The sequence below is a fragment of the Polypterus senegalus genome, chromosome 2 (assembly GCF_016835505.1).
Source record: "Polypterus senegalus isolate Bchr_013 chromosome 2, ASM1683550v1, whole genome shotgun sequence".
In the NCBI taxonomy this organism is placed as follows: domain Eukaryota; kingdom Metazoa; phylum Chordata; class Cladistia; order Polypteriformes; family Polypteridae; genus Polypterus; species Polypterus senegalus.
The window spans coordinates 119,238,715-119,253,022 of NC_053155.1; the positions used below are offsets into that span (position 1 = coordinate 119,238,715).

At 35.4% G+C, this 14,308-nt stretch overlaps 1 protein-coding gene across 4 annotated transcripts in view; it reads right to left on the reverse strand.

Annotated features, from left to right (window-relative positions):
* Nucleotides 1-14,308, reverse strand: part of erg (ETS transcription factor ERG) — a 289,025-nt gene that overhangs the window by 60,757 nt on the left and 213,960 nt on the right. For all 4 annotated transcript variants that reach the window (XM_039744465.1, XM_039744467.1, XM_039744468.1 and 1 more), the window contains one exon: nt 632-849. In XM_039744465.1, the coding sequence (XP_039600399.1) occupies nt 632-849 (218 nt within the window). The remainder of the gene's footprint in view (nt 1-631; nt 850-14,308) is intronic.

A 14,308-nucleotide genomic window follows, 5' to 3' on the forward strand; every position in this document is an offset into this window, starting at 1 on the left:
CCTGGACAGACTAACGAACAGCCACGGTAACGTATTATATAAGAAGATGAGGACCTCTCAGGTGATCTCTGCAAATTTTTAGGGTCACCTCAGCAGTGTTCTTGCTGGTAAAACTGTTTGTCTCTGTATCCATGCTGTGGTGTGCCCCGAAGTCAGACTGAATTGGTATGATCACAGTATTAGTAATTAAATAACTGCTAAGTTGGAAACCCTCAATACACAAGAACTTTATATAGAAATGGTAACCGAGAGTCAGAGTGAAAAGTGCTCTAATTTTTAGCATCGAGGTCTGATTTTTTTCAACATTTGGTTATAGTAGCAATCTTTAAACTAAAAAAAATACATTTATTGTCTGAGACTATTATATAAAGGTAGGATTTGATGAGTGTGATGATAATAAGATTCATTACGCAAAGATGTAGGACTTTTTGTTCCCATGTAGCACTCTAAAACTGTATAACATTATATTGATAAAAAGATTTATGCTTTTGTTAACTCCTTTGTGGCAGATGAGTCACATTTCTTTGATTCAGCAAAATTCTTTTTCACTCTTAATCTGCAATCCTTTTCTTGTCTATTTTTTACACCATAATGAGATAAACTACATTTTAATAATAAAAAGAACCCTTACCTGGAACCATTGACATGACTTGGGTTGCATTCCATTTTGATGGTGACTCTTGTTGGTGGCTGAGACAGCCAGTCTTGTTGAGGGACACGGGGACTCATCTTTGCTGACTGCCCATATTCGCTGGAGGAAGATGCTGTCATCTCCGTTTTAGGAATATGGGGGGCGCTGTATGCACACTCGAACAGTGACTGGTCTTCACTTACCACTGACAATGCTTCCTTCAAATAAGAAAAAGAAAGATCTAAGTCAAAGTTCATTAAGTCATTTTGGATTTCTTTTCAGAGTCAATTGTATAAAGTTGCCATATCTGTAGTCACAGGGTGTTTAGATTACTGTGGAGTTGTTGGCCTTTGAAACCATTCCATCCCAACCATTAAAGAATTGAGTTTGGTATTTTTCAAGTTTAAGTTATTTATTTACAATCATGCTATATATTAATTTACCACATAAACTTGTGTTCTTAATGTATCCCAAGTCTAAACAAATATGTCAATTTTTTAAAGGTGAGAAAGTTACCAGACAAATATTGTAAAACAGTGTATCCACATCACTTTAGAAGGAAATTTTAAAAGGTAAACAAACGATTAGTGAGATTCGACCATTTTATAAGAAAACTGGTCTTGTATTACAATCTTGTTCAAATTTCTTTCTCTCCAAGGTAGCCTTTCAGCTCCCAGGAGTATGGTTTCCACTAGCCCATGCTACGAATGCCAGACACACTATTTTCATTTTGAGAACCTACTGCTTTTGGGTATGCTTTATTTCAGAATTTAGACAAATAAGCTATCGTTTTAAATAGGCAAAATGTCCAACTTTGAAGACAAAGATACATTTAGAATTATTGCTGAACTTTACTTGTATGAGCCAAAATATACTGATAAGGATATCTAATATTTTGAAGAGGAAAATATATAAAGCAGAATTTGAGACGCAAAAAGAGCAAAATATGCATACTGGAAGGTATGGCAATGCAAAAAACATTATTGATTGGTGCTGCACATGGGAAATGTGAACATTTGGCCTTTCAGGAAGAGTACCTCTGTTGCTGAGAGTGAGATGGTTGCATTCACTGCTATATAACATAGACATTTCAGGGGGTGAACTCACTTTGTTATGCAAGGCTACAACAATTTTGAGCACTCATCAATCAAAGAGTTCTGGAAACATTTTTCCAATTTCCAAAATTCTTCTTGAAAAAACCTGAAGGATCACATGGGCAGATTTCCTTAGGGTAAGTTTGCTTTTGATCTTTTTTTTCGTAGTGTTTATGTTTATTTAGTGTTGATGCATGAGAGATCTGAGTACTGTATGGAGATTATTATTATTTACACTGACAACGATCAGGCACATAATTTAAACCTATGATGCCAGGACCTTGAAGAAGCACGAGTAATGATTGTTTAGCCTTGCCACCCTACACAAGAGCTACTCGTCTATACAGCATTCATTTTCAGTTTACTTATATACATTCAGCAACACTACATTTCGGCCCACTTTGTTTGCAGCTGCAGTGAGATGGCTCACCCAAAATTTTTTTGGAACTGCAGTTGCCTTCAATAATGGGCGATCAGCAACCTGCTTTATCTTCCTGTTCGACTACAAATACTAGTTCACAGAGAAATGAGCACTACGATCTTGATGGTCCGCTTTCAATTCAAGTGCTCACATTCAACCTAAGTGCTACAAGTTTTTACTTTAAGGTTCTGTAGTTACCACAAGGAAGTCGGTGAAAACTGAAAATGTTTTGTTTTCTAAATTTACTGTATGTTCACATCCTGACTATGCACATTTTGAAACCATTTTCTTAAAAGACAACATTGCTCTAAACTCCACAGACAAGAATTTGGTTTTGTGCTGATCAAGTTCCTTATTTACATCTAAACTTCACTCACGACAAGCTGTGAGTAGAAGAGCAAACAGGAAATGTACTCTTACATCAAGGAAACTTTTTCCAAGATTTCCTTGTTTAAATAGTTATTTCTAGTTTCAATTTGTTGTCACAAGGATCCCTCATAAATACAAAAGGCACGTTTACTTAAATCTAAAACTTTCCTGCTTCAAAGTAGACATTTGGTAATTTTAAGCCTTTTTTCATGCTTGGACCCAGATTACTGTAAGCCTTATTATAAAGTGCAAGAACAAAAAAAAGTAAAAAAAAAATGCTTCACTTAAGAACACAGTTTTGTGTGGTAAATAATATGCACCACGAATCTGAAGAAATAACTTTGACTTGAAAAATACCAAACTTATCCTTTAGGCTATTCATTTTTCATTTAGTTTTTTTCCTTCTTTTTGCTTCAGTTGATTGAACTTAGAAGAATCTGTGACTCAGAGAAAATGAATGAAATCAAAATCCAGAAGTATAAAAGCTGCATATTTGCAAAGGTCAAAGAAAGACTATAACAGATTAGTAAATATATGAATTTGCAGTTTAAAGATAATATGGCCAGATACCTACTCTGTGTTATAGTGCTGCTTGCATTTGATTATTAGAAAGGCCAACTGCCACATGACAAGCTACAAAAATGATAAAAAACATGTTTGACATACAGAGTATTACCAAATAATGTATGACTACTAAAAGGATCCATTAAATCCCCTTGACCCGATATGTCGGGGTTACCCCAGAAATGTCTTCTTTTTAAAAAACTACCCTGACACCCCGGGGAATTTCACAAAACTGTCAGTTTGTCCGCAATTTTCATACTGTGGCCTATCATTCTCAACTAGGCTTACTTTTTTCAATTCATCTCAATTCAATTCAATTTTTTTAAAGTTTTACCTACCATATAATACTTAACAAACATCAGATGAACCTGCAGTAGATATGCCATAGATGAGCGTTTCTCAAACAGTGCATTGCACACATTACAGAAGTAACAACAGTCACCCTCCCATAATTACGCTGAGCCATTTTAAACTTTGCTTCCTCTTTTTTGCCTTGGGAAATATGTGACACTATTCTATCCTGATTGGACCTCATTCTGAAAGGCACACAGCTTATCCCAGGACACCACCTCTCACCAGATCATTTTAAATTTACCTAATAACCTTACATGCATGTCATTGAAATGTGGTTGGAAAACTCAGAAGCAAAATCCACTTGACATAAACACAAAATGCACACAAAGGGTGACCAGACCAAAAACTGAAATCTGGTCTTTGAGTGCTGTGTTGCACTCCGTGACCACTCATTTCTGAAAACATAATCATATAGTCAAGTTCAGTTCACCTTTAGAAGCTGCTAATGTTCAAATGCTAACAAGTTCAAGTTTTAAAATGGTTGCATCATTCTCTTTCAACGAACACATTCCAGTCATTGCCATCATTTACTGTGAATCTGTGTCATAATGTATTTTCAAAGCCACTTCCACTGTTTTCATTTACTAATTGCTTTAAAATCTGTCAGATGTCAAGTGCATTCTAAGTGATCAATGAAAAAGAGAAATGATGCTCTTTAAGATTATATGTGTGATCTTAGATGAGTGAGGAGCCACAAAGCTTGGGACAGTGGGAGCAGGAGTTCAAGTCTGAGTCCTCGCCCCTCTCTTTGTAGCACTGCGTTTTGTCCAGAGAGGCTTTCTCTCTCAAAAAGACACATTTGCAAGAAAAAAATACATATTAGTGTTCTGATAAAAAGTGTGCTACTTTGATGCTCAGGTTTACACCCAACTGCTTATATCACTTCAAAGTCCACAAGTATTTGTAGGATCAGGTGCTTGCAAAAGTGATCAAAGTTGCCTGATACTTTTTTAAACCACAAAATCTTAATATGTCCATTGTTGTGAATTGATACTGGGCACATTTACAGTATGCAGTAATTTATCAAACTAGAAAGGAATGTCGCTAATGCATTTAATAAAGAAAAATAAAATAAATTTGTATATTTTTTCTAAAGAATAAATCTTCATAATTATTTTTTCTAAAATAATAATAACATTATATTCTCAAACCAGCTTAATCACTTCAGGTTCATGGTGGTCCATAGCCTATCCCAGAAGCATTGTGCCCAAGGCATGAAACAGCCCTGGACAAGTCACCAGTCCAGCACAGTTCTCATTCACACTGACAGTGAGTCAGATTGTTAACATATGCTGTACATGTTTGGAGATGCAAGAGGAAAATCTCTCACAGACATGGTGAGAACGTGCAAATTTCCTACAGACATTGACTAGGCATGGGGTTTAAATCCAGGACACTAGATCTTATCACATAACAATAATATTGGCAAATAATTTTATTTATAAGGTCTTCCATTATGTTATGATTTTGTCAGGCAGTACAATTATGTATTTTCTTTTTCTGAGGTTTTTGACTATTGGTGATTTTAGTTTCACTTTCATTTCGGTATTATATTTTGTCCCTGAACTTGTTGATAATTTTTTTTTCATAACTTTTTACTGAATACACGATACCATCTTGTCTAGTGTGTGTTGCCATTATGGGCTTTCCATTTCTAGTGACAAATGTCTGTTGCAGGAAGTTGCCACACATGATGCCTTAGTGGGGAACATTTTCCAAGATTGTGAATAGTGAACTTTGTAATGTTGTTTAGGAAAGATAAGAAAGATTTCATGAACAATTCTAAACTATAAGTTTAGGTTAACATTTTTGGTTTTGGCAATTGGTTTTGCTTGGAATGTTTGGCCTTGATTTTTGCAACTTCCTTGACCTAAACAATTTTATATCTTTCCTGATCCACTTTTTTATGCTACCAAATGTTTCATGTTTCAGAACACATAACATTCAAGGACACAATTCTGAAATAAGTCAAGAACATAGACATAAAAGAATTTTATATATAAATGTCTACATGTGGAAGTGTGTGTGTGTGTGAGAGCAAAGGCTACAGAAATCAGCTCAAAGAGCCGGCAAGGTCACACAAAGATAACGAGTCAGAAGAAGAATGAAGTACGAGGCTACAGCATGAAGCGGAAAGAAAACGACTCTGTCGCCAAAGTGAAACCGACGACAAAAGACAAACTCGCTTAGCTGCTAATACACAAGCAAGGCAAACACATCAGCAAAACAAAACCTCCAAGGAGAGGGGAACTCGCTTAGCCGCTGATAGACAAGGAGGGTGAACATGTCCGCAAAATAAAACCACGACTCTGCATTTCAATTTTTTTTCTGATGATTTCAATAGTTTCTGGAGTCCCTGGTCTTTTACAGCACAGACTTACACAGCTAGTAAGAAAATAAAATGATAAAAGAAAGTATTACAAAGGATGCAATCAATACATAATGCTCATGTTCACATCCCACCCTATGTCACACAACTATGTTTAAACGACACTTTGAATTAGTTTTAATAGCAGCAGTAGTAGAAGATTTCCAAAAATAAAAATGGAGGAACCTCTATAACCTGGAATCAGCAGTACTAAAACTGGTGTTTAGTGACCAGACAGCAGACAAAACCTCAGTTTTAATGTTTTAAGATATTATAAAGACAGATGGGATTAATTGTCAAGAAGATAATTAAGTGAAAGGACCTTATAAAAAATATATTTAATAGGTAACCAGTGCCAGGAAGGCAGTAATATGTTCTCGAGGCTTGTGTGGGTTAAAATACAAGCTGCCAAGTTCAAAATCACCAGTCCATCATACGAGACTGCCAATCCATTAGTACTTAGTGTGAAAATCTATTAAATAAAGCATTGCAACAGTCAAGATGGGAGGCAACAAAAGGATGAGTAACAGTTTCAACCACGTTATTGGTATAAGAATATTTAAATTAAAGAATTTTTTTCAACTGAAAGAAAGAAGATTTGGTCCCATTGTTAAAATAAGTCTCAAATGACATGCAAGAATCATCAAAACAGACTCAGTGCTATGCTTTGCACTAAAGCAATGCTGGCAAGGTTCAAACAGCTTGTACATTTCCATAGATATATGGCAAAAGGCAAAAGTCTCGAGCACCTTAGCTAAGAACAGAAAGCTGGAGGTATATTCACAACTTTTAAAACTGCCTCAAACCTTTTTTTTTTTTTTTTTAAGACGAGCATACTAGTAGCCAGTTTAGATTTCACTGGCACTATAACAGCTTCTAGAGATACAGTAACAACATTTACTATACCCTTACACAAGCCAGACATGCAATTCTTGACCAAAGCAGTAGGCACAGGGTCAAATGAACAAATGCATCATATTTGTACTCTACCTTTAAACTCTCTGTAATAATCAAGTAATAATTGAGTAGCTATGGTTGAAAATAACTAAAAAATTGCTCAAAAATATCATTTGAAGATGGGATTGATCAAATAATTAAGGATATTCTGTTTTAATTATGGTAGAAAATAGAAGTTTTGGATTTTCAATGTCAACACCAGTAATATTAGAGTGAAAAATTGTTTAGTTGACACAATTGTTTTCTTATATAAGTTAATAAGTTCAGCATATCCAAAGAAGCCCTTTTTTCACAAAGATGTGCTGATTGCCTGCCATGTGCTTTCATGTAGTGTGGCATTCAGAGCTGAAGCAAGGCACTGCATGTATGAAAGTAAAAAAACACACCGCTTCAAAGGACTGACATTCTCACATTCAAATGAATGAACACTATCATAACAATGCTTGCGTTGTTCATAAGAAGACAAATATGGATTTACTGGATGTACAATATCTCATTGATCCATAAGCCAGGAAACATTTAATATGTTTCAAGTTTCTCTGAAAGTAGTAGTCTGCTTTGTCAGGGACTTAAGCAAAGCAATTGATACATTAAATAAAACTGCCTTATGATTTGATATTGCTATTCAATCAGTGTCTGGTCATTTAAAAGATAAAATGCAATTTGAATGGTTTATGGACATTTCTGGGGGTGGAGAAATTGGCGCTCTGATATAAAATAGTGCATGAAATTCTGAAAAAAGGGAAACAAATGGGTTTTTTCTGGGTTGTGGGAATGGAAACTGAAATCACTCTGTTCTAGGAAAGAAGGACAGAAACAGAAACAAGTAAAGAAAAATCAGCTATCCTTTGATGGAGGCGATATATAAGTTAAATTAACATAGACTGGCAGCCATGGATCTTCAGAGCTAAACACTTTGAAAGATGTTGTGTTTAATAAAGGAACTGACTTGATTGTAAGATACGTAAGACAAAGGACAATCAGCCCAACACAGTAGCCATATGAATAAGATTAATTAATACATGAATAACCTAAACAATGGAAGTGTTCTTGTTGAAGACTGGACAATAAATAGCATAGAAAAGGCATTTTTTCTAGATGACCTTTGAAATGACAGTAAAATTAACTTTTTGTAGTGATTACAGGTTAAATAATTCAACTATATGCTGTGTGTATGCATGACTGCTTAACATTCATTTGCTTAAACAGAATACAATCAATTCAAAAAAATGTTTCAGTGTGCTTTACAAAATGCTTCTGTGACCTCAAGGAGTACACTTGAAATTGCAAATAATCCCTAAATTCTGATGTTCAAAAAGACAAACTGGAACTCAGTTTAAATTAAATCAAAGGATACACCTCTAGGCGCATTTTTTCACTATATTTACCCAAATCTCATATAATGGCAAAGAAAACTGAATAAGAAATACAGTATACTGTATCGGCCTATCTTTAGTGTCATTCATATTTAACAGCCCAATCATACTGTCTTAGGATATCCTAGGATTTTCTACATCATTGAAGGACAAACCCAGGTTGTTTGAATTTGTAATTTGCTTTAATTCTTATACTATCCAACTACTCCTTCTCACTCATTGATCCTTCCATTGGGATACTGGGTGTCAATTATAACCTTTTTTAAAAGGCCCAGAAGCCAGAAAAAGAATAACCATCTAAAAAATTAGCCAAACTTTAGCTCCAGGTGCCTTTGTGCAGTTTTTTTTCAGTAAGTCAAAGGACTTCTTTGAAATGGCAATAGCTCACTTGCCCCAAATCTTGCTGAGACACAGAAATCACCTGGATGACCAAAAGCCCAGATAGTTCTTACTTTGCTAGAATCCCATAGAATCTTCCATTAATGACAAAAAACCATTTTCAATAAATCAGAACATAGGACTTGGGTTTTACATTTTATTAGGACATCCAGCAGATTCACATATAAACCAATAAGTGCATGTAATCCTCAGTGATTTTACTTTATTACAAGTAAAAATGATATGCGGTTGGATGTTTTCATTGGGATTTAGCATACAAAATGGTTTCTGCATTTGATGCAAGAGCCGCAACAGAAATAATTTATTATTTGGAGATAAGAATGCATGCTACCAAGCACAGAGGTAAATACATACTTTTCTATATATGGCACTAGGTGCACATTTGGAATATCTTGTTTTTTTCTGAAATAACACCATAGATTAATTTTTCTCATAAAGAACTTTTGTAACATTAGAACACTCTAGAGGAGAACAGGCCATTCAGCCCAACAAAGCTCGCCATTCCTATCCACTTATTTCTTCCAAGAAAACATCAAGTCGAGTTTTGAAAGTCCCTAACGTCTTACTGTCTACCACACTACTTGGTAGCTTATTCCAAGTGTCTATCGTTCTTTGTGTAAAGAAAAACTTCCTAATGTTTGTGCGAAATTTACCCTTAACAAGTTTCCAACTGTGTCCCCGTGTTCTTGATGAACTCATTTTAAAATAACACTGTCTATCCACTGCACTAATTCCCTTCATAATTTTAAACACTTCAATCATGTCACGATTCAACTGTATTTTTAAATCCTACCATTTTTCGGCCATAACTGTAAATTCTGAGTGCCTACTACAATAAAAAAATGAATGTCACACTTCCTTTTTTTAGTGTAACCAGATCTAGGCCCGAAATTATCTGGACTGGAAAAGAAAAGGATGACAGGTTGTGGCAGTGAGGGCATGAATACATACACACAAATACACACAGGTGACAGTCATGTGATCATCTAATTCTTTAAATCTCAATAGCCGTGTTTAAATTTCAGGGTGGCACAGTGCCTGACACCACAGCTCTGCCATGTTGGGTTTAAATCCTACCTTCAGTTGTCTGTGAAGTGCCTGCATACAATTTTTATTTTCAGCTTATTTCTGTGTGGATTTTCCTAAATCTGCTTTTATTTTTCTTTGAAACTCCCAAAAAGTGTGTGTTGTAGGTAATTCGGTGATTTTAAAATGCCCCATTGTTGGTGCATTTATTGAACTGGCACTCAATGCAAAGCCCTTGCCTTGTGCACAAAGCTTCCTTGAGTGGTTGAAGTAGCCTGAGCCCCTGTGCTCTATTAGATGGATTTGCAAATAGATTATCCTTTAGGCAGAATGACTGCACAGACACTAGAAATACAGCTTCAGAGCTTAAGGATAAGGGTTTGGTACCAGGCCTGTACATTGTCTCTGTCAGTCCGTCAGATTGTTCAGTCATGCGTACACTAATATTAACCCCCAAACAAGTTCAATTTAGAGTCACCAGTTAACCTAACCTGAATATCTTTGGAAATGTGAGTGAAAACTGGAGTACTTGGAGGAAAATGCATGCAGACATCAGAAGAACGCCACTTACACAATGATCAGGCACAGGTTTCAAACTCAAGACACCAAATTCAGGAAACAGCAGCATTAACCTCAACTCCACTCCACCTTTAATATATCAGACAAATGGCAAATACAGTATTTCACCCCAAGAGGTTAGGTGTTGTTTTGCTACTAACAGCATATCTACCAAATGTCAAAAGTATAGATATTCAGAACTTCATACATATCAGACGGGACTTCCCCTAACTAGATACAAAAGAAAAACACACCTTTAAGATTTTTCAAGTACATAATCTTTTCTTTGATATTATTTAATGAGCAATCTCTTTTATGTGTATCTGGAAAATGTCAGAAGTATTGTAGAGGTCACACCTAATAAGTCAGATTCAGATAATGCTAACTAATGTAAACAATACTGCCTAGATTTTACAGCAGGAATTGACAATAAATAGCTCTGCAAGCTGCCACTACTAAATATAGACATTTTCATTCTAACTCAAACAAAGGAGGAGAATAGATTAAAACATGTCTTTAATCACAACACAAAATGCACCCTTTGGACGAGTAAAGAGTGTGACATGCTTGATCTCACTAAAATATATGAAAGCCACTCAAAAAAAATCAGCAGACATTTAATTTTGGAAGCACATATGCAGCTAACTGCAGGAAGGAAAATATTTATATAAATATAGTAAATTATCAGAAGAAAATATCCGTCCCTCCATCTGTTATTGAACCCACAGTTCAAGATCACAGGATCCTGTTCTGGGCAGCATCTGGGGCAAGGCCATCCCTGGACATGCCCAAACTAACTAATACATGGCCAATTAACAGCTAGTCTATCACATATGTCTGGGATATGGGAGAAAAACAGAAAACCTACAAAAGCGTAGAGAAAATGTGCAACCAAGGGTTCCAGTGCTATGAGGCGGAAGCCTTATGCACTATGCCATCCAAGGAGAAAACAAGTCTGAAATATTTTTACCAGGAGAATAAACTGCAATTTGTACTTGAGAAATCATGACTTCTTATTTAATATTTTACAGTTTAACCAATAATTATAGTGTTGTTATATTTGTAGTAGTAGGGTGTTGTGTTATGTTAGCCATTATAGATGCAATGAGAAGTCAAGCATAATGACACCTTTTATTAGCTAACTGAACAGATTACAACATGTAAGCTTTCAAGGCAGCTCAAGCCCCTTCTTCCTATTGAAAGATATATTGTAAAATGCATAAATGGCAACATTTTGAAAATATAAATTGCTCTTAAGACACATAATGGTGGTGTAGTCATTGAATCTTCATAGGATTTAACGTACCGTATGTACAAAATATAGTTTAAATGTTGTAATTGTGTGAATTCTGGCCCCCATTTTAATGAGTGTTCTTGTGTTAGAGGTCTTAATGTTTAAAGCTTCCCTGAGACAAAAAAGCTTAGAACTGAGGATTCGGTGGTAGGCCAGTAAATGTATCCAGGTGACTGTCTATACTTACAAAAGAAAGGCGGAAGGTATATTTTGGGAAGAAATGATGGATAGGAATTGCAGAAAAACAATGGCAGATTAAAAAGGAAAGAGGATACAAAGAAGGACAAGACTGAAGGAAAAGAGCTTAACAATGATGATCAAAACACATGAGGACGGGTGATATTGTGAAAAAGATGATGGAACAGGCAAGAAAAAGCTTACCAAAAATAGATGGCTTTGGAGGGTGTGATAATTCTCAAGGAACTAAATCAGCAGTTTATGTTAGTTTTCCTAAAGAACTAAAAAAAAACTAAATGTATGAAAAAATGGATTTAACTATTAAGAATGCAGAAATTTGGGGCTTTGGAGAAATAATATGGAATGCATAAGATAATTGAAAACAAATATTAAAAAAGATGTTTGGCAACTAAAAAGGTGACTCTCCATATGACTTTATTTACATAAGCACTTACAGTTTTCTCTCCCTGTTTAGGGAGAATGTCATAGTTAGTTTTTACTGATTCAGTTCTTTCTATGTCCATGTCATTTTTATCATCTTCATCTTCATCTTTCTTAGAGTCTTTCATAATGTAAGCCCTTTCTAAACTTTTACCCTGGAACAATATATTTTGCACTGATGTGTGTTATACAGTTGCAGCATTTTTCTTTTTGTTCTGGAAAAAATATTGACAGCTTTTACTAACTTCTAGCTCACTTAAAAGGGTTCTGTAACTAGGACCTTTCATAATGAACACTATCCCACAGCGCTATAAATACGTAGCAACAAATTCATTTATAGATCTGTCCATTTAGTGAAGCGGTTAGGGATGTGTGGAGCAAAGGTTTATTCTACTAGTCTGACAGAAATCAACCTTAGAAGTGAACCTTTATTTAAATTTGTATAGATATACACATCTCCTCACACTCGCAAATGGGTCAAATTTAAAAGGCCAATCAGCTCAGCCTCCACAACCCTGTGACATTTAAGGAAAACCGGGGCACCCAAAGAAAAATTAAACACAGACAGCGGCCATTTTGGAATTAAAACTCAGTCGGCTAGAGCTGTGACGTAGCAAGATTGATCCTATTTCCAGTTGTTCCTGGGACCACATCAGTTATTTATATTCAACCAATCAGCTTTCATAAAGCAGAAGCTCTTCATATTGCTTATATATTTTAATATCATTAAATAACAGTTTAAAATATTCCACCCACCTGAAAAATTTAAATCATGATTATTAGGTACCTGCTGCACTACTGTATGGTTCATGTTTAGAACCATACAACTTGATATCTCTACTTATAAATACGAGTGCCAGTAAAATAAGACTCTTGCTTAAGTTATTTAAGTTATTTAGACCTTACTAGTAAATGAATGCCTCCTAATTCCCTCGAACTAACTACCTGTATCATATGTAAAGTACATTAAAAATTAAACCACTTTATCATTAAATTTATCTAATTAGCTTAGTCACTGAATTCCTGATGGGTTCTGCTCTTTATCTTTACAGATATTCCCTCCAGATATGATACAAGCACTGATCTTTCAATTGTTTTTAAGGCTCAGAAGCACTTATATCCTACAGACTGATCCACCCTCTCCTTTAACGGCTGATGACAGCCCCTGCGATTGAATAAAATCAGTTGGAGGAAAAGGAAGTTGTGGAGGAAGTGAGATTAATTTCGTATAGACTGCTCAGCCCTGATAAATCAGCTGTGAACTGCATTACTTAACTGGCTTGGTAATTAACCTTCACCCGATGAAGACTGCATACTTTAGTTATGAAAACTGTTCTTTAAAGTAACAGGATCCATTACTGCTCTTCAAAAGGGATGTATAGCTAATAAATTAAAATGAGTTCTTGGTTTTTAAATGATATGTCCCGAAAATAGAACTTGCCACTTGTAGTGACAGTATATATCTATCCAGCAAATAAACCCAAACTGTACAAAAATTATTAGTGAGGCCTTTTGATTAAATATTGATTGAAATAAATCAGGCTAGAAGAATACAAAGGAATAATCCCTAATATGTCCGTAAATATAGTAATAGAAAGAATAAAACTGTTATGCCTTTTCTTGGAAGTGAAACTAATCTTTCCACTGCTTTCAGGTTTCATGGTAGGAACCAGCCCTGGATAGAGCTTTTGGCACATTCATTTACATAACCACAGTCATTCATACGGGACCAATTTAGAGTCGCCAGTTAGCCTAACATGCAGAAATGCAGGAGAACACACTCAGTATCTGGAGAAGAGCCAAGGCAAACATGGGGAGAAGGTGTAAACCCCCCGCATGGAGGATAATCTTTCAGGAAATCAATCCTAGAGCTGACAGGATTCATCACTACTGTGCCACCTCATACTGGAAATAAAATCTGAACAAATTATTTGACAATATCTGTCATATATTCATGTATATTGTATATAGTGTTGTAATGGACTATTGCCTGCAGCAGGCTGAGACCTTACTGTATTTAGATCCACAACTTTATGATTCTTAGCCGTGATCTAGAATTGAAAAATGAGCAACTTACTTTGAACAGCTAAATGAATGCTCCTCGAGCCTGGGAAGCTACCGTCACTAACAATTACTGACTGCATTTACATGTACTTTAATAACACAATTCACAAAAAAACGGCCTCAAAAATGCAATGCATATCCTTAATTCTGGTTAGAAAAACTAGGATATTGAAAAATTTAGGTCTGTGAGAAACTGAGTTTACATGTGTAGATTT